The sequence below is a fragment of the Aspergillus multicolor genome, assembly GCF_047715735.1.
Source record: "Aspergillus multicolor strain CBS 133.54 unplaced genomic scaffold BDW74scaffold_2, whole genome shotgun sequence".
NCBI lineage: Eukaryota > Fungi > Ascomycota > Eurotiomycetes > Eurotiales > Aspergillaceae > Aspergillus > Aspergillus multicolor.
In genome coordinates this window covers 327,152-353,740 of record NW_027395953.1, presented here as the reverse complement: position 1 = coordinate 353,740, position 26,589 = coordinate 327,152, and the positions used below count along the sequence as shown (strand labels likewise).

The 26,589-nt window shown below is 53.1% G+C and overlaps 11 protein-coding genes across 11 annotated transcripts; 6 read left to right on the top strand and 5 right to left on the bottom strand.

Moving 5' to 3' along the window:
* Window positions 1-336: 336 nt before the first annotated feature.
* On the bottom strand, window positions 337-1,581 carry BDW74DRAFT_165123 (NAD(P)-dependent alcohol dehydrogenase; the record flags this gene model as incomplete). The annotated part of the gene is made up of 2 exons (XM_073726377.1): window positions 337-1,476; window positions 1,531-1,581. The coding sequence occupies 2 exons, from the start codon at window positions 1,579-1,581 to the stop codon at window positions 337-339; spliced, it is 1,191 nt and encodes a 396-aa protein (XP_073588439.1).
* Window positions 1,582-2,151: 570 nt separating this feature from the next.
* On the top strand, window positions 2,152-4,772 carry BDW74DRAFT_173207 (fused D-mandelate dehydrogenase faamily protein/uL22 family ribosomal protein; the record flags this gene model as incomplete). The annotated part of the gene is made up of 10 exons (XM_073727745.1): window positions 2,152-2,232; window positions 2,288-2,353; window positions 2,435-2,549; window positions 2,597-2,713; window positions 2,763-2,845; window positions 2,902-3,183; window positions 3,229-3,434; window positions 4,075-4,217; window positions 4,379-4,566; window positions 4,623-4,772. 10 exons carry the CDS (start codon window positions 2,152-2,154, stop codon window positions 4,770-4,772), a joined length of 1,431 nt encoding a protein of 476 aa, XP_073588438.1.
* Window positions 4,773-5,735: 963 nt separating this feature from the next.
* On the top strand, window positions 5,736-7,261 carry BDW74DRAFT_173206 (VHS and GAT domain-containing protein; the record flags this gene model as incomplete). Its single annotated transcript, XM_073727744.1, has 5 exons — window positions 5,736-5,778; window positions 5,831-5,889; window positions 5,940-5,978; window positions 6,041-6,424; window positions 6,473-7,261. 5 exons carry the CDS (start codon window positions 5,736-5,738, stop codon window positions 7,259-7,261), a joined length of 1,314 nt encoding a protein of 437 aa, XP_073588437.1.
* Window positions 7,262-8,113: 852 nt separating this feature from the next.
* BDW74DRAFT_42794 (chitin binding domain-containing protein) lies at window positions 8,114-9,314 on the top strand. Its single transcript, XM_073732766.1, has one exon. It carries the CDS (start codon window positions 8,256-8,258, stop codon window positions 9,156-9,158), a length of 903 nt encoding a protein of 300 aa, XP_073588436.1. The 5' UTR covers window positions 8,114-8,255; the 3' UTR covers window positions 9,159-9,314.
* Window positions 9,315-10,885: 1,571 nt separating this feature from the next.
* Window positions 10,886-12,134, bottom strand: BDW74DRAFT_143569 (uncharacterized protein). The gene is made up of 4 exons (XM_073722891.1): window positions 11,651-12,134; window positions 11,412-11,590; window positions 11,039-11,361; window positions 10,886-10,988 (listed from the first exon to the last, which is right to left on the bottom strand). The coding sequence occupies exons 1-2, from the start codon at window positions 12,082-12,084 to the stop codon at window positions 11,542-11,544; spliced, it is 483 nt and encodes a 160-aa protein (XP_073588435.1). The 5' UTR covers window positions 12,085-12,134; the 3' UTR covers window positions 10,886-10,988; window positions 11,039-11,361; window positions 11,412-11,541.
* Window positions 12,135-12,982: 848 nt separating this feature from the next.
* Window positions 12,983-15,371, bottom strand: BDW74DRAFT_42749 (Zn(II)2Cys6 transcription factor domain-containing protein). The gene is made up of 2 exons (XM_073732765.1): window positions 14,626-15,371; window positions 12,983-14,573 (listed from the first exon to the last, which is right to left on the bottom strand). The coding sequence occupies exons 1-2, from the start codon at window positions 15,239-15,241 to the stop codon at window positions 13,162-13,164; spliced, it is 2,028 nt and encodes a 675-aa protein (XP_073588434.1). The 5' UTR covers window positions 15,242-15,371; the 3' UTR covers window positions 12,983-13,161.
* A 1,089-nt stretch (window positions 15,372-16,460) lies between these two features.
* Window positions 16,461-17,607, top strand: BDW74DRAFT_42669 (putative small nuclear ribonucleoprotein (LSM7)). The gene is made up of 4 exons (XM_073732762.1): window positions 16,461-16,474; window positions 16,730-16,972; window positions 17,041-17,112; window positions 17,165-17,607. The coding sequence occupies exons 2-4, from the start codon at window positions 16,768-16,770 to the stop codon at window positions 17,290-17,292; spliced, it is 405 nt and encodes a 134-aa protein (XP_073588433.1). The 5' UTR covers window positions 16,461-16,474; window positions 16,730-16,767; the 3' UTR covers window positions 17,293-17,607.
* Window positions 17,510-19,566, top strand: BDW74DRAFT_42702 (fasciclin domain-containing protein). The gene is made up of 2 exons (XM_073732764.1): window positions 17,510-18,672; window positions 18,741-19,566. Exons 1-2 carry the CDS (start codon window positions 17,869-17,871, stop codon window positions 19,407-19,409), a joined length of 1,473 nt encoding a protein of 490 aa, XP_073588432.1. The 5' UTR covers window positions 17,510-17,868; the 3' UTR covers window positions 19,410-19,566.
* On the bottom strand, window positions 19,492-22,781 carry BDW74DRAFT_42688 (PAN-complex poly(A)-binding subunit PAN3). The gene is made up of 10 exons (XM_073732763.1): window positions 22,720-22,781; window positions 22,381-22,660; window positions 22,208-22,306; window positions 22,093-22,141; window positions 21,856-22,022; window positions 21,700-21,806; window positions 21,230-21,424; window positions 21,021-21,165; window positions 20,816-20,971; window positions 19,492-20,760 (listed from the first exon to the last, which is right to left on the bottom strand). Exons 2-10 carry the CDS (start codon window positions 22,451-22,453, stop codon window positions 19,724-19,726), a joined length of 2,028 nt encoding a protein of 675 aa, XP_073588431.1. The 5' UTR covers window positions 22,454-22,660; window positions 22,720-22,781; the 3' UTR covers window positions 19,492-19,723.
* Window positions 22,782-22,888: 107 nt separating this feature from the next.
* On the top strand, window positions 22,889-24,964 carry BDW74DRAFT_42658 (clathrin-mediated endocytosis regulator UBX3). Its single transcript, XM_073732761.1, has 2 exons — window positions 22,889-23,264; window positions 23,323-24,964. Exons 1-2 carry the CDS (start codon window positions 23,130-23,132, stop codon window positions 24,733-24,735), a joined length of 1,548 nt encoding a protein of 515 aa, XP_073588430.1. The 5' UTR covers window positions 22,889-23,129; the 3' UTR covers window positions 24,736-24,964.
* A 3-nt stretch (window positions 24,965-24,967) lies between these two features.
* Window positions 24,968-25,836, bottom strand: BDW74DRAFT_143555 (uncharacterized protein). The gene has a single exon (XM_073722890.1). It carries the CDS (start codon window positions 25,389-25,391, stop codon window positions 25,200-25,202), a length of 192 nt encoding a protein of 63 aa, XP_073588429.1. The 5' UTR covers window positions 25,392-25,836; the 3' UTR covers window positions 24,968-25,199.
* Window positions 25,837-26,589: the final 753 nt, after the last annotated feature.

Here is a 26,589-nt window from a genome sequence, read left to right as displayed (position 1 = left end):
GGGTCGAGCTTTTGTAGGGTACAGCCACTGTCGTACTAACGAAAATATATAGACCTACATCATACTCCGTAGAGAGGGCCATGTAAGGACGACAAATTGCAACATATTATACGCGTGAGACTCATAATAGAATGAACTTGCTTCATTTTTGCCTCTATATATATTTGACACCATTGCATATACTATATGACGCGGACATTTTCACATCCCCAGCTATGCACCCCACACCAACCCATGCACACCGCACTTCTAAGTTCAATGCACGCCGGGTATTCAACATACAAAAACATAGAACATAACCTTTGAAAGTAGCCTATAAGTTCAAAGAGTGGACATCTAGCTCTCAATAACAACCTTAACAACGGGCCTCCCCTCCTCATCCACGCCCTTCCCCGCAAGCCCAAACGCCCTCGCGCCCTCAGCAAGCGAAACCTTATGCGTAACAACCTTCTCCTCAACAACATCCATCTTCCCACTCGCCATCAGCTCAATGGCCGCCGGGTACGCATGCCCATCGTACCGGAACACACCGATGATATCGACCTCGCGCAACGCCGCCGCGCCAACGGGCACCGTCTGCACGGGATTTCCCATTCCGATCTGTACAAGGACTGAGCCTGGTGAGGCGGCGTAGATGCCGGCTTGTACGCAGGCTGGTACGCCGGTGCAGTCGTAGACGCGTGTGAAGCCCAGACCTGATGGGTCGAGGGTGGAGATAGAAGATTTGAGGGATGCGGCTGTAGTCTGCGCTGTTGAGAGGGCGAAGGACGTTTGTTCGGCGTGTGGGGCGTCGCGGGTTGGGGGGTTCGAGGGCTTAGGGATTAGGAAGGTGGAGAGGTTGGGGAGGTTGAAGGACGATGCGATTTCCAGGCGGGAGGCGTCGATGTCTGCGACGACGATGTACTCGAATGCGTCCTGCGCTGAGAGGCCTGCTGCCAGGAGAAGACCAATTGCGCCTGCGCCGAAGATAAGCGCTGTGCTGTTGTAGTTTGGTGGGAGGGAGGGCTTGGGCGGTGGATTGGAGCGGCGGATGGCGTGGAGGCAGACGGCTAATGGTTCGACGAGTGCGCCGCCGGCGAATGAGACGGAGTCCGGCAGCTTGTGGCACATGTCTTCTGGGTGGGTGGTGAGTTCCATGAGGGTACCGTCGAGATGCGGGAAGATCTTCGCTGAGCTGCGGAACTTCATCTCTGGGCAGAGGTTGTAGCGGCTTGGGGTGGACAGGCAGAGAGCGCATTTGCGGCAGGGAAGGCCAACTTCTAGGGCGACGCGGTCACCGACTTTCAGATGCTGTACGCTGGGGCCGACGGCTGTGACGATGCCGGAGGATTCGTGACCGAGACACATGGGCTCGCGGACGACGAAGTCTCCATTGCGGCCGTGGCTGTAGTAGTGCAGATCTGAGCCGCAGAGGCCTGTTGCGCGGATGGCGACTTGGACTTCTGTGTCAGTGGGGGAGGAGACAGGTTTGGACTCCTGGTGAAGCTGTTAGTCTAGGGCTTCTATATAGATAGTGGGGGAGGGGCATACCAGGCGGAGGTCTTTTGCGCCGTGGAGGACAAGGGCTTGACAGGTGGCCATGGTGGATGAATGTCTTTCTGAGCTTGGGTATAGTACACTGTTCGTCAATGACGAGCTCTTGGAGATGATTGAGTATTTATTTGTTCATCGCTGGCCGCCGGACATTTACCCGCAACGTGGGGTTGACAGCACCGGATTTGCTCCGCGTCGGGTATTGAACCTGGTCAATAGCCGACATTTAGATGATGCAGGTGTTGCAGCATGCTCGTTAAATATTCCATTGACGCAGATAAAAGTGAAAGCAGTGACCTGGTTGATTCCATTGCGCGATAGTAGATTAATAAAGAGCATACCTAAGGAGCTTACCGGTGCATCTACATCCGAAAGCCGAGTGTGCTCTGTATAGATAGAGAGTCCAGTAAACCAAACCCCACGCGGAGGAGCTCCTCGCGGTCCATAGGTATTAACCGGCTGTCCCTGCGTATACCGGCCTTTGGCCAGATATTAATCCACCGGACATCTCTCCTCCCCTTCGCTTTTCATCCCCTGCTTTCATTTTGCTCCTCGCTCTCTTTCCTCCCATCGCATTCCAAAAACACCCAGCTCGTGTGCTTCTACCCCGCTGACATCATGCCTTCCGCTCTGCTCATCGGCGACATCACCCACGCCAGAAAGGAATGGGAGGATCTCTCGTCCATTCTGACACTCAAGGTGAGATTCAAGACATGCGCATGACCAGAGCAGTGTCTGATGCAGGTATCCGTAGGAATTTCCCTCGGGAAACAGGGAAGACTTCATCAGCAACCTGAAGAACGGAGAATACGATGATCTGGTGGCTCTATACCGATCCAATGCTTCTACAAAGGCATTTCAGGCCCAAAATACGTTACCTAGATCGCGCTAACGTGCGTAGTTCACCGGCCCCTTCGACGCAGAGTTGGTTTCCCTCCTGCCCAAATCGCTGAAGTATATCTGTCACAATGGAGCCGGTTACGACAACATTGACATCCCCGCTTGCTCAGAGAAGGGTGCGTCATAACGATTCAGGCCGCGAATCAAACTAATGAGTTTATAGGCATTTCTGTTTCCAGCACGCCGGTTGCCGTGAACAATGCCACTGCAGATGTCGGCATCTTTCTTATGATCGGTGCTTTGCGACAGGCCTACGTGCCATTGACTGCGATTCGAGAGGGTAAGACCGCCCTCACAACCCGAAAGACTACGTTATACTGATAGCATAGGCAACTGGCATGGTCAGACCACGCTAGGCCATGACCCCAAGGGCAAGGTGCTCGGTATCCTCGGTATGGGAGGAATCGGTCGCGTAGGTCCACCGCGCCCACGTCATGTCCGTTCATCACTAATGCGTATCTCGTGTAGGAAATGGCCAAGCGAGCGCAAGCCTTCGGAATGACAATTCAATATCACAACCGGTCGCAACTGAGCCCTGAGCTTGAGAACGGTGCTAAATACGTCTCGTTTGACGATCTGCTGGCTACATCCGACGTCCTGAGTCTGAACCTGGCGCTCAACCCGTCCACCCGTCATATTATCGGCGAAAAGGAGTTTCAGAAGATGAAGGATGGCGTCGTGATTGTAAACACCGCCCGAGGTGCGCTGATCGATGAGAAGGCGTTGGTTGCTGCACTGGATTCCAAGAAGGTAAGACTGGTTTTCCTTTGTTAAAGAGTGTCGCTAAGTTAGTAGGTCATGTCGGCCGGTCTAGATGTATACGAAAACGAGCCGATTGTAGAGTTGGGCTTGCTCAACAACCCCCGAGTCATGCTTCTGCCGCATATTGGTACGATGACTTATGAAACGCAAAAGGAGATGGAGATTCTAGTGCTGGACAACTTGCGGTCGGCGGTGGAAAAGGGCGAGTTGATCACGCAGGTCCCGGAGCAGAAGAAGTAGTATGAGATAAGACATACATCATATTGATATTAGACATAAATTGAATCTTTTTTCGATATTCGCAGATACTTTTCGTGGAGTTGTAGCTTCCGCGGCGGCGCGGACACGGGCTAGATTGAGTGGATACTGCCGGCGAGCAGCGGGGGCGGTGACCCGAAGCAGCTAGTTAGGGCTCGCTTAGGGCATCAGTGCCAAGAGCGAAATCCGCACCACAACGAGCGACTCTCGCGATCTCCAAAGTTTGACGGCCGACGACGCAAACGACAATCTTTCATCCCGACTTCGAGGACCACCCCGGCAACCAGTACAAAATGGTGAGTTATTATCGATTATTGCATTTAGGATCATGAGGAGGATTGTTTTCGTCGAAGCACGCACGTCCAAAGGGAACAAATGCAAAGGGAACCGCTGCACGATGGCAATTCGACGCCTCCTTGTGTTTCTATGCCGATTTTTTCGACTGCTCTCGTTACCTACACCACGATCCGTGCTCCGATGAAAAGTTGTTCTGGGAAATAGGAATATTGGCAGGAATGGAATGCTGATGGGTTTTTTTTCTCTCGATCAGGTCCGTTACGCTGCTCAGGACATTCCGGCCGCTAAGAGCGCCCGCGCTCGGGGCTCTTACCTCCGTGTCAGCTTCAAGAACACCCGCGAGACTGCCCAGGCTATCAACGGCATGAAGCTGCAGCGTGCCCTCGTCTTCCTCGAGAACGTCAAGACCAAGACCGAGGTCGTTCCTTTCCGCCGATTTGCCAGCTCCACCGGTCGCTGCGCTCAGGGTTAGTGCATTCCTACGATATTCGAAGCGATGGTTCCTCCAGAAAGAGACGGCTATTGGATCGAGTGCAGAGAATTGATGGCGTGGTAGACACGGCAAATTGGAGGACATCGGGACACGGATTATAGCATTTGGCTTGGAGTGTTGCTGACCGTTTTTCAGCTAAGCAGTGGGGTGTTGCCCGTGCCCGCTGGCCCGTCAAGTCCGCCGAGTTCCTGCTCGACCTCCTTAAGAACGCTGAGGCCAACGCCGACACCAAGGGCCTCGACACCGGCAACCTCGTTGTCAAGCACATCCAGGTCAACCAGGCTCCCAAGGGCCGCAGACGTACTTACCGTGCTCACGGTCGTGTATGTTGCAACCACTGATTGATACCCGCTTGCTTAGATGTCTAACACGACTCTAGATCAACCCTTACATGACCAACCCCTGCCACATCGAGCTCATCCTGACCGAGGGTGAGGAGGAGGTCAAGAAGGCTACCACTGTCGAGCGTACCCGCCTCAGCTCCCGCCAGCGCGGAGCTCAGATCCGCAAGGCCATCACCTCGGCGTAAGCGGACTGGGTGTCGGGGGGAAGTGAGTGAAGTGGTCAGAATTTAAATGGGATAGCCGGAGTTTTTCTGTTGTACGGAACAAATACCTGGTCACGAAGGAAATACAAAAGATTCTTCAAAAGATTAATTCTCTGAAAAACTATTCGATTGCGGGCTGAGCGACGAAAATCAGTCTCATTTTGCACGGCATGGCGGAACTGTACAACTTTGTTATGGCGCAATTACAGCCACTGTTCTTTTTCTACCATGATCCATGATCCCTAGAGCATACCAACTACCTTAAGGTCAGGTATATCTCACTAAATGATGCTCGTAAGCTACCTGCATAAGACAGTTTCTGCGATATATCCACCGCTCAACATAGAGCTTGCGTCGATGGTCAGTGGGAACTTGTAGTACGCGGAAGCCAAGCGTGGCGGTGCTACAGTGCGCATACTCCTTCTCTTGAGCTTAAAACCGTGCGACGAATAGTTGCACAGAACCATCAGCAGCTGGCCGGTTGAGTCACGGCATTCGCGACCGATTGTGGTTGCATACGTGTTTCAAGCCGCTGAATTGCAACTCTGTGGCTGTGGTGGTGGGGAAGTCCGAAGTCGAGATCACCTCCAAGATCCATCTTCCCCAGGCATCACCATTAACCATTCTACCTAATTGCCATTATGGCTGACTGGCTGTGACATACTGCTGCTCTTGCGCGTCGCCGACAAAGCACAAAGCGCCACTTTGGGCTTGTGATCAGGTTGCTTGCTAGCGATCGCCGCTTTCTTTCTGCCTGTGCAGGCGCTTAGTCTGGACTGGACTTTTGGCTCGTGAGCCAGCCTAAAACTCCCCAGATGCCTCCGTCACTTACTTAGCTGCTGCTGCTAGCTCGTCCCTTTTTCCCTTGCTATTTCTTTTCTCCTCACCTATTAATCCTATTGAACCTCTACCTCATCGCATCATACCTACCAACTCGCCGACACCATGAAGCGTCTGCTCAGCACCATCAACAAGCGACCGAGCGCGAGTCAGTCAGCTCCTGTCCCGCAACTAACCCCCTAGATACTGAACAACAACAGGTCCCTCGCGCGACGAATACCCCCAGGACTCCCCGGAAAGCATCATCCTGAAAGAAGTGGTTCGTGCGATCTGATTAATCAGATGCGGGGAAGACACTGACCGCGTTAGACTGCATTTTGCGAAAAGGGCCAGGGTCCGAACCAGCCGGTACGTTCGCCGAGCCCCTATTCTTTACATCCGTGCGGGCAACTGATGGATAATCATAATAGCAAGGAGATGAGTTCGTCCACCTGCCCACTATCGTTGAGAGCGCCGAATCGAGCCCCAATGCCGCGCGTGAAGCCGCGCATCTCCTCCGGAAACTCCTCTCGTCGCCGAACTCCACCGCCGCGAATATTCAGTACAATGCGCTGATGCTGATACGCATTTTGATTGACAACCCTGGGCATACATTCAGCCGCAACCTGGACGCCAAGTTCGTCGCGACGGTCAAGGATGTACTTCGTACGGAGAAGGATGTGGGTGTGCAGCGGTTCCTCCGGGAGACGTTGGATGCCATGGAGATGCAGCGAGGGTGGGATGAGGATCTTAAGCCGCTCGTAGAAATGTGGAAGAAGGAGAAGACCAAGATGGATAAGACTTTCAATTTGAAGGTGCGTGCGACTCGTTCCGACACTGGTCCAGGCGCTGATCTAGTATAGAGTCGATCGAGCAGCTGGAGATCGTCCCCATCGCGTCAGAATTCGGATACATTTGTTCGCCCCGAGCGTGTCGATACTCTGCCGCCACCGGATGAGCTTGTAGCTCGCGTATCCGAGGCCAAGACCACGGCGAAACTGCTGATGCAGTTCGTGCAGTCAACCCCGCCGACCGAGATGCTGTCCAACGACCTTATCCAGGAATTCTCTGCTCGGTCGAGAAGAGCACAGCGCGCCATTTCAAACTATATTCATGCGACGAACCCTCCACCTGATGAGGATACCTTGCTAACCCTAATCGAAACAAACGACGAACTATCCGTCGCGCTGTCCAAGCATCAGCGCGCCATGCTGCAGGCGCGGAAAGCGCTCGGCCAGCAAACCCCTCCAGCCGAGCCAACCACAGCTGAGCACTCGCCTGAGCCAAGCGAGCAGCTGACTTCAAGCTCAAGCGCATCGCGCCCGGTTCCTCCGCCTCCTGTGCCGCTGCGAACCCAAGCTGAGACTCCTCCGCTTATTGAGCCGGTATCACCAGTTTCGCCCGAACGGTTACCCCAGCGGAATGCTACAACGAGGACGGGGCAGTCCGATGTCTCGGCAGCGAGCGGTACAGGAACAGGAGGCCGGTACGAATACCGGTCGGAGGATTACCAGGTGCAAAACCCTTTCGCAGACAACTATAGCCTTCCGTCAACCATGCCAGCCCACGCCGACGACGGCGACGAACGGGAAGTTGAGCGAGAAAGATGGAATCTGACGCAACAGCCGGCCCAACAGCACCAGCGTCCTTAGCCAAGCATCTTGATTTGATTACTATTCTTTTGGGATTGTCTCCGTGTTTTTGTAGTTATACCCTGTGATACCTCTTTGCGGAGTATGAATGAATTTCTTGAATAATTCTTGCGTTTTGTCGTCTAACCACCCTACTAATTCACTATGCTAATCCAGACAGTGCAGTGCATCTATCTGATTCACCTTGGGATCAATAGTGCCGACAAAGTGGAGCAGTGTGGGCAGTTGGGGACCGCGGACAGCAAGGCGCCAAACGGCACAGTCACAGAGAACTAACAGGCAAGTCACCTGCAGAAGCAAAGCCCTATGCTTTTATCACATATCAAGTCTGACTCGTCGCAGGAGAAATAGATGGCCGGTTATTAAGCCGTGCCATATAAATTGCCAGTTATTACCGCAGGTATGAGGATCGCAGCCGGCCCGCCCAGACTAATGAAGCTGAAACCGCGACGCGCCCAACCCGGAGCCCACGCTGAGACCCCTGCTGGGCTGGCCAAGATCTAGATCCACCGTCTTGATTGAGCCTAATCAAGATGAAACTATACCTCGCTTCGGTTCATCCCGACTCGCTGTCCCTGGCGTCAACCCCGTCAACCGCCTGCAAGCCCCGGCCGCATCTTGACCGACCTGACGTTGTCCCTGTCGCACGATGCCACGCCCCTGATTCTTATGTGGATTGCAGGATGGCAATTCCCCCTCTCAGGTCTTAGCTGTGTTTCATGGCGTCTGTCAGGAAGCGTGAACGCAGGGGTGCCGGCCGCCCTATATAGATGGCGACAGGGCGCTCGCTCAAGACTTCTTGATCTCTTCTTTCTTCACGCACGCAGGTTCTTTCTTTCCAACCACATTCTCTTCTTCTACACACCGGTCTGTGACCGTCTCTCTCTTTAACAAACTCACCTCGGTATACTGGTCTATACCGTCCACCACTCTCTCTACCAACCAAACAATCTTCATTCTTTGAAAAGAAAACCCCCATTCCACAACCGCCAAAATGAAGCAAGCCGCCTCCGTCCTCGCCGCCGCCGGCCTCATCTCCCTCGCCAACGCCCACGGCTACATCACCACCCCGCAGCCCCGTATGCCCGGCTCCGCCATGTCCTCCGCCTGCGGTCAGCAAGTCTACAACAACCAGGCCGCCGACCGCGCCGGTAACGTCCAGGGCGAGCTGCAGGTCGCCAACTCCCAGTCCGACTACGACGCCGACGCCTGCCACATCTGGCTGTGCAAGGGCTACCAGTTCGACGACAACAAGGACAACGTCCAGGCCTACACCGCCGGCGAGACCGTCGACTTCGTCATCGACATCGTCGCCCCCCACACCGGTGTCGCTAACGTCTCCGTCGTCGACACCGCCTCGAACAGCGTCATCGGTTCTGCCCTCAAGAGCTGGGACGTCTACGCTTCCACCGCCACCGGTGTCACCGAGGACGAGACCAACTTCTCCATCACCATCCCCGACGACCTCGGCTCCCAGTGTTCCGAGGCCGGTGCTTGTGTTCTCCAGTGGTACTGGTACGCCGAGAGCATCGACCAGACCTACGAGTCCTGCGTTGATTTCACTGTTGGCGGCTCCGGCTCTGGCTCCGGCTCCAGCGGCTCGTCCTCTTCCTCCGCTGCGGCCAGCTCGACCACCTCCGCCGCTGCTACCTCGTCCACCACCGAGGCCACCACCGCCGCTCCTACCTCCGTCACCACCACCGAGGCCAAGGTCCAGGTCCCCACCACCCTGAGCACCGCGACCCGCCCTGCCGAGACCACCACCGCCACCGAGACCGCCACCGAGACCGCCACCGAGACTTCCTCCGCTGCTACTGGTGTCCCCACCGACGGCACCACCGACGAACAGCTCAACTGGGTCTCCAGCATCTTCAAGGCTCTTTACTCCCGCGAGTAATGACGGTCTCCGCTGACTGATACGTCTCGCCGTCGAGGTCGTTATCTGGAGTGTTCTTTCTTTTCCATTGCCCTGCGTGTTCGTCGTGTATAAAACTATACTATTTCCTACTTATGCTAGCTAGACTAGAGAAGTGATTTGGTTATTCTCATAATATCTTCTGCGTAGAACTTCTGTTAGGTTTTCGAATTTCGTTTGCATTTGTCCCAGGCTAGGAATCTGGTTAAGTAAAAAGGAATGGGAGTCGTAGAGAACGCAAGGTAGTAGAAATGGCAGGAATTTCCGGGGCGCAGAGGGACAAACAAGCACGTAGTGCCATCGGAACATGGTTGAGTTCACTGGTACATATACCTAGTAGGAGTACGCGGCATCCCTTGTTCACGTTTTCTGGAGCTGGGGTGCTTAGTACACGGCCGGGGACTTTGATGCCATCCCCCATTGGGGCTGAATGATCAACCGAGCTCTTTCTACTCTATAAATGAAGCAACGAAAACGAAGTCATTGGGAAAACTTGGCTTATACATCGTATACAAATCGGAGCCTTTTTCATCGTAACATTATCATGGTCGAGAGAATTCCTGGCTTTCACTGCATCATGCGTTCGGTTTAGGCTGGGCCGGAGCACCCCTGTCCAGCAACAACTGCATAGTCTCCTGGTTGCCCCATTGCTCAGCATGGTCAGTGGCACTTCTGCCTTTGCAATCTCGGGCATCGATATCGGCGCCCGAGTCGAGCAACATCTCCACGATTTTCCGATTCCCATATCTTGCTGCAAGGTTGAGCACAGTACGACATGTTCGGGTGGACATCTGCAAGTTCGCATTGGCGCCCCTGCGTAAGAGAATATCAACAACTTCCTCGTACCCATTTTCTACTGCTTCCCACAATGCAGTAGGCTTATCATGGCCGCTTCGACCGTCTATATCAGCCCCACTGTCAAGCAGCAACGTAACAATTCCTACATGACCTTCGCAGGCCGCAGCCACCAGCGGTTGGAGTAAGTCGGAGGGTATGTCGACGGCAGCGCCGTTGGCCAAAAGTAGCTCAACGACAACCTTATGTCCGCCAGCCGATGCCTTGGTCATCGCTGTTCTACTATAGTACCCATTGAGGTCGACACCTTTGTCGAGCAGCATCTTGACGATTGCTCCATGGCCTGATTTTGCAGCTCTCATCAGCGCACTGCCGTGCTTCAGTTCTTCGTCGGCGAGGTCAGTGCAGTGCTGCATTATCACCTCGACGAGGTCCTGGTTGCCTTCGGCTGCTGCTAAGTCTAGAACACTGGTTTGTCTTCCGACTGGGCCGATGCTGATGCTACCGCAGCCACAACAGTATAGTGGAGTGTCAAGGTCACCCCTAGTGACATAATCAGCAATGCACCAGCCAAACCCGTGACGGTCCCCTGTTAGTTTTTGTTGCATGTCAATGGCCTCTGCGAATGCTGCTTGGATCGACTTGGTTTCTTCACGAGTATACAAGCTCTCGTTGCCGTATCCACAGGAAAGGCACTGTGGGCCGTAAGGGTTGTCTAGGTAGCCTTCGACAAGAAAGGGCTTGAGCGAGTCCGGCTCGAAAAAGACGGGCTTCAGATGGTCTTTAAGCTCCTCCTGACTAGCAAAGCTTTTACCACAGCCTATCTTGTTCGGGCAGGCGAAAGAAGGGAGTTCAGTACCAAGAACCTTTGATTAAGTCCACTCAGTATTGAACAAAGACCAGGGCAGTGCGCAAACCTTGACTTCCTGCATTGATTTTGTACCTATTAAATGGCCACAGAGTGGCAGTACACCTGTAGATGTTGCCCATGCCGATGTTGCACGTCGTTTTGAAATACTGGTTTCTTTAGCTGATAGATTTACGCAAGAGGTCCCTCGATCACTTACACCAGATTGAACAATGCATCCTCTGGATAAAAGGCTGCTGCCCATATGGGTAAAGGTGTTCTAATTTTCACCTTGACGTCTTCCATGCAACACATCACGCAAGTAAACTCTGGGTAGCTTACAGGTGGTTGACATTTATCAACTGACATGCTGAGCTGCATGCCTGGGCGTACGCAAGACGCCCAATCCTCGCCAGTGATTATATTCCATGTCTTCGTCTTTCCTACCACAGGACTAAATAGCCAGATGGACTGGTGCTGAATAGCCCGTTGTATGGCACTGTTTTTGTGCTTGAAGGCGTGGCTCAGGAAATCAATGAAGTCCTATCAAGACATTATCATCCTAATCTCAAATACTTGATAATGACACCGACCTCATATCTCTCGGCCACTTCTAGTGGCACGGGAAACCGACGTCCTATCGCATCCTGAAAGCGGATTGGCTTTTGATCCCACGGCTCCTGGAGTGATCGGATCAAAACTGTGTTGGCAAGCATTTGCTGGTTAAGGTTCTGCGTCCCGGTTGCCATCTGCTGCTGAAGATCTTGCATAGCTTTGCTAGAGACCATCGGTTAATGAGGAAGCCCTGGAACACGGTCAAAGCGTCACTCGCCTATTTAGAGACTGCATAATGAGCATCAAAACTGCAGCGTAGCTCCGCAGACCCTCTCTGAATTGCTGAATTTGTTTCTTCCCGAAGAAACTCCATTGCACCTTCTTCCGCCAGCCAGTGATCACTTTTGTACCGTCCTTGTCTGCCGGGCCAGCTCCCTTGAATTTCTCGGTATGTTGCATAAGCTGCTTCACCACTCGCTCAATATGGCTCAGGACAGTCCGGGTTCTGTCGACTTGTTCTTTGGACGGTGCAGCTCCAGTTGCCATTGCATTCTGAAACTGAACGATCACGTCCCGAAAGGCTGAAAGCTCAAGCTGAATTTCGCGGAACAGCTTGGAGTCATCTGAAGCCTCGTCCAAAGCCTGGGTGAGACGCCATATTAAGCTAGCCACGGCCACGAAATCTCCGACGCTGAAACCAAAAGCAGGCATGGTTATCGAATTCGTCACTAGACAGGATGGATGGTTGGGGTCATTGGCGTGGATTCTTGGCCATCATAGCGTCGACGAGCGCAAACTCCCATGATATAAGCCGTCGCAGCATAGCCGCAAGGCTGACACGGCTCTCGTTGCCCTTGTGTGACCACGACGTGGGAAAGGTTATTGGTTTCCAGACGCCGCCTTTTGACCTCATCAGCCTCCATCAGGCTACTGGGTAGTGGCTAGATTCTGCCTTGTGGTAAGTGAAGTTAGATGTCGAGTATGTGTGTGATCGTGTTCGTTAACGGCTCGAGCCTTGTCGATGCCATTCTTGTGTACCGTATCGCAAAGGGTCGCCCTGGGTGGACCTCATTATTCATTTAGTAGGTATACCAAGCTATCATCCCAACCTTTTAGAAAGTCAGAAACGGATCACTTACTGGCGAGCCTACAAGGAGACGAAATTGATGGCGTCGTCGACGTCAAGGAGGTTAGGTGATCTAGCGGAAGAATGGCTGGATTGAGCTCAACGAAAAGCAGAAGACAAAGTCAGATGAAACAGACCTCAAGTCCTGATATTCGTCATCAAAGATCGAGTTTAATGTTGATTACCGCAGGCATGGAGGGGAGAAAGCCGAAGGCCTAGATTCTGTTAGAGCACCCGTGAGTAGAATTAGTTACGCGGAAGGCGCCATCATCGGTCCCGAGCATTTCTTCGAAGCGATCCATTAGATAGCAGTCTAGATTGATGAAGGAGCACCTTCCTCCCTTAATCGTCAAAATCATCTCCGATACTCCGAGTCAACTGATTTCAAATGTGATATCTTCGTAAAAAGGACGTGACGTTGTAAGAAACACTCGACTACGTATAGAACAGCCAGCAGAACATCACATATATTAGCTCGCATCAAGACCAGGCGAAATGCATTGTATGTAATATGGACAAACCCAACTCTCGAGAATGCATAAGATCAAACACCAACTGCCGGGGATATCCGCTAAACCGCTGAAACGATATGCAAATCCTTAAATATAGACACAAACATGCAAAGCAGAACCACGGAGGAATCATCACACGAAATTGACAAATCATGCTCTGACCATCTTGCGGTCTTGGTCCTGATCCCGCTCTCTGTCGCGCTCGCGCTCGTTGCTTACTTCATGCACAGTGCCCTTGGCCGCTGCGGCCGCTTTATACGTATCCATGATGGCTTGGCTCAGCGCATCCGGAGCATCGTCATCCCGGCTTGGCTCGTTGTTCCGGTGAATACTGAACCGCCTATCATTGTGAATATGGCGGTCATGGCGGTCATGCCTGTAGGACAAACCATGATGGGGGTGCATCTCGCTCACCGCGCGTCGTGGAGACACCTCTCTCACAACGGCCGGCCGAGCCAAAGGAGCGGCAATCGGCGCGGATTCCCTACGCACGATGAGATCCATAGGAGCCTCACGCGGTCTTTCTGGTTCGGGTACTGCACTGACTGGCGGTTGTAGTGGGGCCGGTAATGGAGCTGGTAGCGGCGCTGGAGCTGACACTGGCGTCGGAACGGCGGTAGATGGAGCCGCTCCTTCCGAAGCCGGAGCAGTAGGCGGGCTGGCGGAATTGTCTTTTGAGTGCGACTCATCCACAGGCGCTCGATCAGCGCGCCGAGCCTCCCGCAGCTCATCCTCCTTTACATCTCTCCACGAGCATTTGGCGTGTTTTTTAGTGCAACCCATACACGCAGTAAGGTTCTTCAAGCAATCCATATGAAGACGGCGGCATCGGTCGCAAGGCGGTATGATACGTTCACCTCGCTGAAGCTCCTCCATGCGCGCCACCATCTCGATCTTAAATGGACCACCATCGTCCTTTTCATGATGGTGTGATTTTGGGGGTGGAAGTAACGAGGTTGGCGTATTCGGAATGGCGACAGTGGCGGGTGAGGGCGCAAACATGTTGTAATCACCGCCTTCTGACACCCTGGGTCTAGGACGGGATGATCCGCGATTGCTTGACCCAGCAGCTTCTTCGTAAGTCCCTCGCACCTGACGATCTTGAGTAGTGAAGAACTTCTTCATCAGCTCGGCACGAGTAGTCGGAGAAGCGCCCTTGATGGACGTCCCGTTTATGATAGTGACATTGTCTGTATTGGAATGGGAGAACAGGAATTGCGACGACAATGAGTTCTCCTCCGGAGGTACTTCAATCGCAGGTCGAGAGGCGTTGACCGCGACAAAACCTGTAGATGGAGAGTGAGCGGTAGAGGCGCCATTGCCGGTGCCGTTGGCGTTACCAGTGCTATTGCTGTTGCCATTGCCGTTCAAAATATTATGAGGAAGGCCGTTGGCGTCGCCCCAGGCAGGACTCATGGAACGTTGCTGCGGTTGGTGTTGCGCTTGCGACAGAGGCTGTGGAGGTCGGGAATTATGAAGGGTCACATCGTTTTCGCGCCGGGTGACGATCGCGGTCCTACGGTTCTTCAGACGATGGTTGAGTTGTCGTGCTCGGGCAGAAACTAAAAATGCTCGATTAGTGATTGACATGGCGGGTAAAGCTGAAGGACGAACCTTGATCTGCGATTTGTATGATTGACTGAAGATTCTTCTCCAGTATTTCAAGAGCGCCAAGTTCCTTCTCTTCATCTTCGATGATAGGCTGCGGGGGAATCATCTTCTGAGGCATCCCCGACTTGATTAGCACAAAGTCCTCCTCGCTGATCTCGACGCGACTTTGTTTTGTGTAGAACTGGCATACGCGCACGCCGTTGCGCGACTTTTCCAGATTAAACTGTTCCGGCTTGTTCTTCGCAAATTCCACCACGTCTAACCAGGTGACGTTGGTGGTGTCCTTGCCATGTGACTTGAGAACCCGCGGCGGGCCGTCGAAAAGGCGCTCAAAGCGCTTAATCAAGATCGGGCCCAAAGGACACGCGCCCAGGTTTCCAGCAATACTTTCGTGGCGATGTAAGACGCCGTCATATTCACCGATCAGATGGATTATAGCAGGCATTGTGTCGTCCAGCGAGACAAGAGGAAGGTTATCGGCATATTGGCGCGCAAGGTAGTTGATTTGGAGGTGATTTGAGTGAGTCTTGAGTACTTTGGATGCAATCGGCGGAAACTCGCCGGAATCTGAACGAGGCCGCTTGCCGGAGGCCTCTGCCGTCATTGTTCGAGAATCCATGAGCGCGGAGGTGTGCGGGAAGAGAAGTCCCTCCAGTTCGCGATAGCCGAGAGAGAAGAATCACCAAGACGCGAAGGCGCCAATAAGGATACCTAGTAATAGAGACGGGCGAAATGCAGCGTCTCGCAAAGCTCCGGGGAAAATGCGAAGAGTTTTGGAGGGGAGAAGGTCAAGCGACGAGGGGTGTGTGGTTATGAGTAATGAGAAACGCTGGCAGAGGAGGTGCTACCGATGGCGGAGCCGGACGCTCCAATGCGGGTTTAGATTCGGCCACGAGGCGGCGGGCAAAGAGGGACCTGCAAAACGAGGGGAAAGAGGAGCGTGGTGTCATAGGAGAATGATATCTTTGGGGGAACAAAAGCAGAAGGAAGACATGGCAAAAGAGAAAGGTAGGCGAAAAGACAGAACAGACGGGAGCCAGCAGCAGGGCGAGGGCGAGGGCGGAGGGATCCGTGACTACGAGGATCCCGCCAGCGAAAAGTCAGCGGAGTGCGACGGGACTCGGTCCCAGGGCCTTACCCGTCATGACCGTAATTTAACACTGGCCTACTGCTACGTATAACATATCAGTCCCTTGCAGTTGGAGAGCCCTGACGTGCTTCAGAACTAGGAAGCCCAGTCTGCCAGACAATCATTCAGATACTTGGATATACTCCGTGTTCTCCGCGACTAAGCGATCCCCAGCACTCGCTGCCTACCAGGATATCCCAATAAACCGCCCAACCATTTCAATATCACGTGACTCCGTGTTATCCGCGTCCTCCGGAGATAGCTATTTTAGGTCGGCGACTATCAAGAAACAACTGCCTCAGCTTGATTAGGGGCAGACTGATAGCGCCGGCGCGCCATGCTACTGTATAGCTGAGACACCCACAGGCCCGTGCTGCTCGTGGAGATTGGAGAAGGAGCGTTCTGTTCCGCCGAGATTCCTTGCTGCCTAAGTCACCATCGCCCGTAACGCCCTCCGTACGGTAATGGTATTGTCACAGGCCACTGACGGCATCAAAATTCCTCCCGTGACTAGGACTCCCACCAAGCCAAACAGCCAACCGGGCATCGCGGTCCAGACTCGACAAATAATATCTGCAGTGCACTATCGCGGACTGAGCTTTGCCGTTGAGCCAGTGAGCCAGGTTCGGAGACTATCTGCTGCTGTGTTGCGTGGACTCAACCTTGGGTCCAGGAAAATCCCTCATACAAACCAGTGACCACCGTCTGAGCTCCCCTTCCTAGGTAATCCTGCCCTGCCACTACGTCGGCCTTCCGCCCTTCGCTTCATCCGGACTGTCGGATAGCGCCATCCCACGAATTGTCATTGGTGACCCCAACCCCTGCCAGCCTCTCGCACTGTGGACGGCCCTCTTCCTCCCACACTGTACTGTAACTGCAGGCTCTGACTCTCTTCCCCGCTCCCCTCCCTATACCTCATCCTCTCGATTACATAACCTGAATTCAAACCCCGATTAAACTAACTACCAAGGGTCGCAGTTTTGCCAGCACTTTGATATCTCCGATCCAGCCAAGCCATGTCCGAACGAGGCTCGTTCCGTGGAGGTGGTCGCAACCGCGGCGGAGGTTATGATCGATCTGGCGGCCGTGGCGGACATGGGAAAGGTGGCGGTGCAAGTGGCGGTGCCCAGCAGCAGGAGAAGCCCAAAAAGGAAAACATCCTCGATCTGAACAAGTACATGGACAAGGAGGTCCGCGTCAAGTTCAACGGTGGACGGGAAGGTAAGCTTTCTCTGTTTTGTCTCGGATGACCTGATTATTGGATATCTGACCTAACTAACTGGATGCAGTCTCCGGAATACTCAAGGGCTACGATCAGCTCATGAACCTGGTTCTGGACGATGTAAAGGAGTCTATGCGCGGTAAGTTGTGCATCGTAACCTCACGGAACCTTCGGTGACTGATTCCATGCAGATGACGAGGGCAACGAGAGCACACGGTCTCTCGGTCTTATTGTCGCCCGTGGCACCCTGATCGTGCTGATCTCTCCCGCCGATGGCAGCGAGCAGATCGCCAACCCGTTCGTACAGCCAGAGGAATAAGCGACTACTGTTTGCTTGACGTATGGACGTATCCCGTCCGACATGGCCTCGCATAGCCAAAATCCCGTTTGGCTCGAGTGTCTACGGTCTACGGTCTGACATTACTCCGCTGGGATCCTACTTCATCCCTATCCGTACTTTTCCATTGCGGATGCGTACCACCGTGATCATCCTCATATATATGATGGAGGCCGAAGCATGCGTTCTCGAATGACCAAGGGAAGAAAGAAGCCTTGACAAAATCTCATGTGAAATAGAACCAGATCTAATGAAATAATGAGCATAAATTTCATAACCGGCCGTGACATCATCTGACAGCTGCCACGACTTCCCCGCTCAATCAGACCATCAACCGCCTGCTTGATTCCTGGTTCTGAGACTCCGGACCGCGGACTCTCGACCACTGCCATTGCTCGTATTGATAGTCGATGGCGCCAGAATGATGAATCGCTCGTATCGCCCAGTCTGGATGCTAACCCGGCTCGTATATATCGTCGATGCCTCTAGGTAACCCCTTCCTTCTCTTCTGCATATGATATATACTTTTGTCTATAGAAGTATATATTCTCAATCAAAATGAAGCTCCAGCTCCAGCTCTGGGCTTTAGCAGCTCCTCTCTGCTCTGCCTACGTGATCCAGGACATCCTCCACGACCTCATAAACTTAGAAGAGGATGTCTTCCAAGCCGATGCCAGGAACCCTCTCGACAAAGCCCTCGAATCCTCCCCCACATTTACCCCCGCAAAGATCGTCGAGAGTACCGAGATCCGCAATTACCTGGATAACCTCAACCTCAACACCGATGTCAACTGGATAAAGTCCTTCTTCGCCAACCACCCCTTCGACTCCGTCACCAACACGCCATCAACCCTCGTCGACGAGATCGTGACCGATGTCAAAGCCGAAACCAACCCGCACACATCCGACAAAACAATCTACCAGCTCATTTCGGAGAGCAAGTACACCACGATCCTCGCCAAGATTATCGACGAAGACCCCGAACTCGCTTCGTTCCTCAACTCAACCGAGCACAAAATCACAATCTTTGCCCCGACGGACGATGCATTCCGCAAGATCCCGCATCATCATCGAGATCATGACCATGACCATGACGGTCACGACGACAGTGATGGCGGCGACGACGATGGCGACCACCGCATCCCGAAGGAAATAATCCGCCTCTTCGCGAAATACCACTCCTCACCGGAAGTCCTCACAGCCGCAGATCTCTTCCACGCACATACGATCAGCAGCGCGCTGAACGATACCCTCCTCGGCGTTGGCGAAAACGGCGACGGCCTCCCGCAGCGTCTTGCCGTGCGAGCTGGATTCAAGGGGCTGACAATCAACTTCTACAGCCATATCGTCGCAGCTGATATTGTAAGCCTGTTCCCCTTGACCTTATACCCCCCTACCTTTTATCTAGAGAACACAACTAACGATGCCAGGGCGCATCGAACGGCCTAATCCACGGGCTGGACAGCATCCTCCTCCCTCCGCCCCACACTTTGTTGGTGCTAGACATATTGCCAACAATCTTCAGCACATTCAACCTAGGCCTCACAAAAACCTCCCTAACCGAGCATCTCAACACAACAGACCAAGAAAAAGCCCCCGGGTTCACAGTATTCACCCCCTCAAACCACGCCTTCGAGCGCCTAGGCCTGCGCATAAACGCCTTTCTCTTCTCCCCACCTGGCCTCCCCTACCTGCGCGCATTACTAAAGTACCACATTGTGCCCAACCAGACTCTGTACAGCGACGTCTTGTATAAAGACGGGCACATCAAGCCTTTTGGGCTCAAGGGGTCGACGCACCTTGATCTGCCGACGTTGTTGGAGGGCCATGAGATTGCCGTGGATGTGGCGCGCTTTGGACCTTACACTGGATTCAAGGTTAATGGGTGGCAGCGCGTTGCGTTTGCGGATGCGCTGGGGAGGGACGGGGTGATTCATGTTTTGGACCATGTGTTGGTTCCGCCGAGGAAGGTGGATGGGGATGCGGAGACGGTTTGGGGTGATGAGGAGGGGGATATGGAGCTTGAGGAGTTTATGGAGAGGTTGAGGCCATATGTTGAGAATGAAGATGGCGAGGATGAGGTCCGTGGTGACCTCTGAGATGGCTATCAATTCTTACAAAGACACGGCGACGCAGAGCATAAGCCGGCAGCTGCTGCTTCCTTCGGATGAATTATGTTTCTTATATCGAGTAGGACAATTGAATAAAGTGCATAATATTTCTAGTAACCGCGATTGGCTATAATGCAATGTCCAGTATGAATGGTCAACTAAGACACTTTCTAGGCAGATGAGCTGCAACTGCCAAAATCCCCTTCAGGGGATAGATTCGGTCAATCACTCAATCATGTCATGCCATCCTCATATATACCTGACTCCGCACAAAAGGTCTTGGACCGCTCATAAACAAGTATCTAATGAAGCCTGCTCCTGCTAGGCTTCAAAAGCGCCTGGAAGGATGATTCTAAGCCTTTCTTCAATTCTTTGTAGCTGACGATAAAGCATGTCTGCTCATCACGACTGACTAGCGTGATTCTTTCATCGCTTCCAGCATCCAGCTTGTTCAGGCATGTCAGCACGTGCCCGAGATCAACCACCGGATCTCCGGAGGCGTCCACCTGATGGAAGACGTAATCCCGGAATATCTTCAGGTAAAACCGCTCCCCGTTTTCAGACCATTGTCGGTCATGCTCGTGCTCGGGACGCTCATTGATAAAATTCAGTTTCGTCAAAAGTCGCACAAGGCGCCCGTTTTCGAGTTCCCGGCTCAGGTCTGATGTGAGTTGATCGTCCAAATGAAGGGCCGAGTCAAAGGTCGACATCAACTGTGAGGAAATGCCGGTGATCAAGATGTCGATATTCCGCTCTTGATCCTTTTGCATACCACTGAGCAACCACATCAGAGTGGTCTTGAGCTGCGGACTGTACGCACGAGTAAAGTGTTCTAGGGCCTTCGTAGTGTTGTGTATGAGATTCGGTTGATTGGCGCCTAAAGTAAGGATAAGCTGTCCGAAATTCACCAAGTCTTGACGCTGAAGATCAGCGACAGATCTTTGGGTGTCGTATTGCACCACATCCATAATAGCACAGGCATTGAGCCGTATGCGATTCCTCCCTGTAAGGAGAATTTTACTGGCATCGATAATCCTTGCCGCCAAGCCTCCGCTATGTATGTTCTTCAGAGCGTTGGCGATTTGGGTGATGTAACCCCACAAGACCTGCTCGGCAATGTGAACATTCGTAGTATGGCGAGTCTGAAACCTCGATCCAGCGCTCAAGTGCTGTTCCGCGAGCGTCTTTGAGAGTGGGTGATAGTCAGTCACAAATATCAACGAGCTGTCCTGGAAGCTTCGGCTCGTGAATGCATCGTGGACTGTGACCATACTACCGCTAGCTATACGCTTCCAAGCCTGCACGGACCGGATAGCTTTCTCGTTTGTTAAACGAAAACCTACGAAGAGTCAGAAGAACGTTCCCAACAGGTAAGATTGGGGCGAAGAAGTTACCTTCCAGCCGGCGAAGCGCGTAGAAGTTTCCGTCTTTCGTAGACTGCGCCTTGTACACCCAACTAGGATAGCCGAAGATAGCCGCGTTCTTCTGGTGATTGAGGTCAAGAGGCACAAGGGAATGAAAGTAATCCACCTGGGCCGGTAGTTGGGTATCTACACCGCATCAGTGGGCATGTTTTGCCAGGTTGTCTCTGCTACATACTGGGCAATGTTTGCAACGTAGCGGCCGCTTTCTTCTGTAGGTCTTCTCGAATGTCATTCGGCAGGAAAAGGTCGTGAACGTTGCGCTGATACGCCAGGGCGTTCTGGTTGTGCGGACCAATGGGTGCGTATAAATGATATTGGACCTAAGAAAAGAGACAACCATTAGTATCGTGGTTTCTGACCACGGTAAACTTAGAGACAACTCACTGGTTGTTGAAAACCGGATTGATTGGCGTAATACGCAGCTCCTCCGAGCGTAGCGGCGGCGGCATCATGAGAGAAAGGGTTGGCTTGCACTGGGCCAACAGCACCTGGTGCAGCAAGGGGATTTGGAGTAGTAACGAAAGGATCATAAGCATTGGCCGAGGCCACGCCAGGGTTGCCATTGCCATGTAGGGGAGACTGTGAATACCCAGGCCAAATATAACTTGTTAGCGGAAATCCACCATGGTTCCAGTAACGCCGGTAACATTTTTGACAGCAATAACCCCGCTCAGCCCAAAAGCCACCATTATGACCCCGGATGCCTCGCTGGCGTTCTCGCGGCATTATGAGTAGAAAAATAAGAAATGGGGTTTAGGAAAGTCCAAGGGCAATCGGCCGTTCGTAAATGAAGCGGAGCCGAACCCCATGAGGAAGGTGCGACTATTTACAAGCTCGTAAAGAGATGAACGTACCATGTGCGTTGGGTCGAAGCCCTGAGGTATGAATTCTTGCGCTTCTGCAACAGACCATTCGGGAGCCATTGTATCCTGCCGAGCGCCCGGTGTGCTAGCATTTGACCCTATTCTCAGTCAGCGCGACTCGCAAGCTTGCGTTTGGCGTCCACTCACTTGAAGCGGCCGTCCTGGGCAGGAAAGGAGCAGCATTTGCGGCCTTCGGGGATATCGTAGAAGCTTTCTTCAGGGACGAGCTCGAAGACGTTGGGGATGACCCATTAGAGGGCAGTAGGGACGGTGTAAAACTAGGGGAGTCGACATTGAAACGCTTCTTGTTGGCGCTATCGGAAAGTCTTCCGTTAACAACAAGGCACTTATCAAATACGAGTTGCTGCGTAATGGGTTGCTCACTTATCGGACTGGTTTGAGTTCTTATGCGGATCGTGGTTGAAGGCGCATCCTTAGCGATTATCACAGTCAGATAAATATAAAACAGAAAGCTCTACTTCGGACCGGCTCGAGGCACCTTTATCTTCATAGCGACATCGACCATAGATGGTTACGTTTCGGCACAGGGTATCTTTCGCGTTTTCTAGGGATGGCGAACAAATTGTCAGCGGTTCGCCTGCACGAGAGAATTCCGCGTCAAATCCGCGTCTAAGCCCGAATGACTAGCAGTTCAACCACCAAGAAACGCACCTCGCGCTTTCATTTTCGGCGACCCCGTCCCACGACGGGCGTCATCCAGACTAGGCTTCCCGACGGAGGCCATGATGTTTCCACAAGCAGAATCGGGTCAACGGAGGGGATTGTCCATTGATTCGTAAAGATATATCGGCGGGCAACAGAGGATACACAAAGCACAACCACATTCCTCTACCGACGGGCCGTTGTGAGTAAGCAGGATAGACAGGCGCGACAAGGCGTGGTTGGGCTAGGACGATACCAATGGGACGAAGAGGGGTGTTCCCGATCGGTTCTATATCTTAACACATTGAGTCACTAAGATCCAAAAAGATTATCCGTATATCATCGTACTTGAACAGATCGCGATGGTAGCTTCGTGTCACTGATGGAGTAAGGGAGAGCAGCGGGAGGCCGCACGGCGACGCTGCAAGAGGACGAGTTCTGCGGGGAGGGGAACCAGGCAGGCCGGCGTGAAGGGCGGTCGGAGCTGAGGCGGCGCGGGAAACGTGACCTCAACCGGCGATGACGGAGCTCTGAACTGGACAGCTCGCCGGAGCTACTTTCCAGCTCGCAGCGCAGACACGGCAAACTAACGGAAAAGAAGCCTCATCAGGCACATACCAGTTACTGGCTTGCTGAAGTCTCACTTGCCTGTCTTCTTCGCCACCAACTGCAACTCATTCTTACCGATAACCCGAATACCTCTCTGAATGAACGCCCGGTGATTCAGTTGCTTGTTTATGGACACGCCGAATTGAACAATGTCCTCATCTGGGCCTGACATCTCCGAGCTCTCAGACAGCCAGAGATCTGCTTTGGAGACGTATACCACAGTGACCGGCCAGGAACCGGTGGAGGCCATCGCATTGCTGAGCCGATCGCAATGGAATGTGCAGGTAGGAAGTCCGAGAGGGAAATACATGGGTGATAGGCTGCTGACAACATTGCAAAAAGATTGCTATCGCGAAGTTTTTCGATGGCGAAGGACCAGACCCTGTCGAAGAAGCCCGCGCGTCTCTCGAACGTGCCAGCCCTGCCCGTCCAACCCGACAAACGCAGAACCTCCTGCATGAGGATCTGACTGCGCGGATCTCTCCAGCTACCGTTGCTGCCGACCCAGCTCCCCGGATTTCGACTCAGTCTGGAGACCAACCTGTCTATCGTCCTCCGTTCCTGCTCGCTCTCCTCTTCACTCCATTCAATTTTCTTTATAGAATTCTCTTCGGGTCTTTCCGTCTTTTCGGATCCCTATTTCCCTTCCTCCCGCGACTACTCAATACGACAGCAAGCCCTGCTTTACGTGGAACTCGACGAAACACCAATGGACGTCGTCCGCTTGCCCCGAAGGATACAGCTGCAAGGTTCATCCGCGAGTTTGAGGAGGAATATGGAACGCATTCGCTCACATTCCTGGAGAACGGATATAACATGGCATTGGAAAAAGCACACCGGGATTTGAAGTTCCTTCTAGTGGTTCTTTGCGCTCCTGAGCATGATCACACAGATGCTTGGGTTCGGGAGACACTTCTCTCGAAAGAAGTCACCGAATTTATCAACGACCCACAGAACAATATCGTCGTATGGGGCGGCAACGTGCAAGACGCTGAAGCATACCAAGTCGCAAACTCCCTCCGATGCACCAAGTTTCCCTTCGCCGCTGCGATAGCGCACACACCAGGCGTCTCCTCGACTGCAATGTCTGTTGTTGCCAGGATTTCTGGAGTCACTTCGCCCGCGGAGTTCGTAGAGAAGCTCCGCACCGCGATCGCACAAAACAAAGAGCCCCTCGAGCGAATCCGGTCATCCAGGGCAGAACAGCAGGCCTCTCGAAGCCTCCGAGAACAGCAGGACTCAGCATATGAACGCTCGCTTGCCATTGATCGGGAACGAGCGCGACAGAGGAGGGAAGCAGAAGCAGCACGACAGCGGGAAGAACAACTAGCAGCCGAACGCCAAGCAGCCGAAGAGAAGCGGGTACGCGATATGGAGCAGTGGAAGCGATGGCGCGCACAATCTATCCGCGATGAACCCTCCACGGACGTCAAAGACGCCGTCCGAATCAGCATCCGCCTACTCTCAGGCGACCGAGTAATCCGTCGATTCACCCCTGATGCCGACATGGGAGAATTATACGCGTTCGTTGAATGCTACGATATCACAAAGGAAGCAGAGCCATCAGAGGAGAAGATTACAGCCGAGAAGCCAGAGGGGTACAACCATGTATACGGCTTCCGTCTTGTATCGCCCATGCCACGAGTCGTCTACGAGGTTGGTGCGGGCTCTATCAAGGACAACGTCGGCCGCGGCGGAAGCCTCCTCGTAGAGCTGATTGATGATGAGAGTGATGACGATGGCGAAGATAGCTAGATACGTCTATACTCTATACTAATGTTCGTGCCTCATTCGTGCCCCTTAGAAAATAGCTCCGTATCGCTCTCCGCAACATTCATGTTCCGCCGGAGATATATCTTTGTCCACGCTTGGCACTCGGAGACATCTTGCTAGACCCGGATAGATTCTTGACCAAACACCCATCTTTCCGAGGGAATATCGCAACTCCCACAAGGAGATAGATATCAGAGCCCGGTCTACGGCATAAATGCTCCCGAGCTCGTCGACCTAGGGGCTCAGTGTAGCCGTAATTACCATGGGTGCCAGCACCCCATAGGTAGGCTATATCTCAGATCCTCGCAAGCCACGCGGGGGATTAGTCGACCGGGCCAATCAAGTCCAAGGTTCAAGAACAAAGATACGGTACCCTACCAGGCAGCGATTTTGCGGTGTCGGATCGCTCATGACTTATCGCGTCTTGCCGGCAAGTCCGGACTGCCTCATGTGCAATTCAACTCCAAACTAAGATTTATTTTAGATCTACACACTGGCCCGCACACAACTCTAGCCTTCAGACGGGCCAAGGTCGGTGTGGTCGTTGACGCGTTGCAACTTCTGGGTTCCGATTTTACCTTGCGAGCGGCTGAGATTTTGGGAGACGAAGGATATCGATCAACCACCCAGCGTGCCATTCTAGTTCTAGACTCCGATATCAAAGGAAATGATGAGGCATTATTGAAGTATGTCTTCGCGGGGCTCTGATGGCTATAGGATTCCGTGAGACTGTCGCGAATCCTGCTTGAGAAGGTCAACGCTGAATCCTGATGGCGGGATTAGCAAATGCAGCCTATACAGATGAGTTGTTCGAATTGCCTGAATGGCCAGCTCGGCTAGAAGCCTAGAACAAGTACAGTAGATTGCATCTTATTGCGCAACCTTTGTGCAGTCTTGGCTTTGCAGGGCTGATCACAACAAATAACAATGGCCCGCACGGGTACTCAATCTATCCGGTTCCAGGGTCCAGTTCCAGCCAGCGTTGGAGATCGAGAACGATCTTGAGAGTCGAGACTCGAGATGGAATGTAGAAATGGGGTTGTTCCTCACGTCAATGGCGCTCTTCTGAGTCGCGACACTGCTATCTAGTCTAGTCTACGCAGGAGGCTTTGGTCTTGGAGTCGAGTCGCTGCTCGCAACTTGCAAAGCAGGCTCGTGCACTGCTGCGGTGTTTGCTCGATGAGTTCAGTGGCTTTGGAGAAAGTCTCCGGGGACAATTTATCCGCAGATTAGCCAGTCGACGACGCCACGAGCGATAGCAGGGATTCAGGCAAGGGAGCCTAAAGCATGCCAGCCCGGCATTTGAGACGGAGCGAGCTTAGCTGGCCAGCCTGGCCTCGCTTAACCAGTACCGTAACCCTTGCTTGGGGTCGACACGTCAAAAACTGTAAGCTAGCATCGGACGCCCATGCAACTGCAGTAAGCGTTCTGTTACGCAACCTTTAAGCATGACTTTCTAATTCTGACCCGTCGGGGTGCCATGTGTCCGTGCATGAATCAGATCGGACTCGGAGAGAGTCGCTTGCGAGGTCGACAAACGATAAACGATGAACGGAGCTCGTGACTGGAACGGGGAAATGGTCGGAGTGCCATGCTTGGCGCTTACGCCAGCTTTGGTTCAGAGTCCTGACTTTTGAGTCTGGCTGGCGATAAGCCTGGGTTTCCCTGGCTACTGGCGCCAAAATCAGCAGCAAATCACCTTACGGCCATGGCTGACGGAATGTGCGACCAACAACCCGGCATTCAACAGAGATGAAGTATGAATAAACACCCTGAAACTGACGTTCTCTGGTTTGAAGGGCAGAGATCCAGAACGACTGACCGTTGACGGTCGGA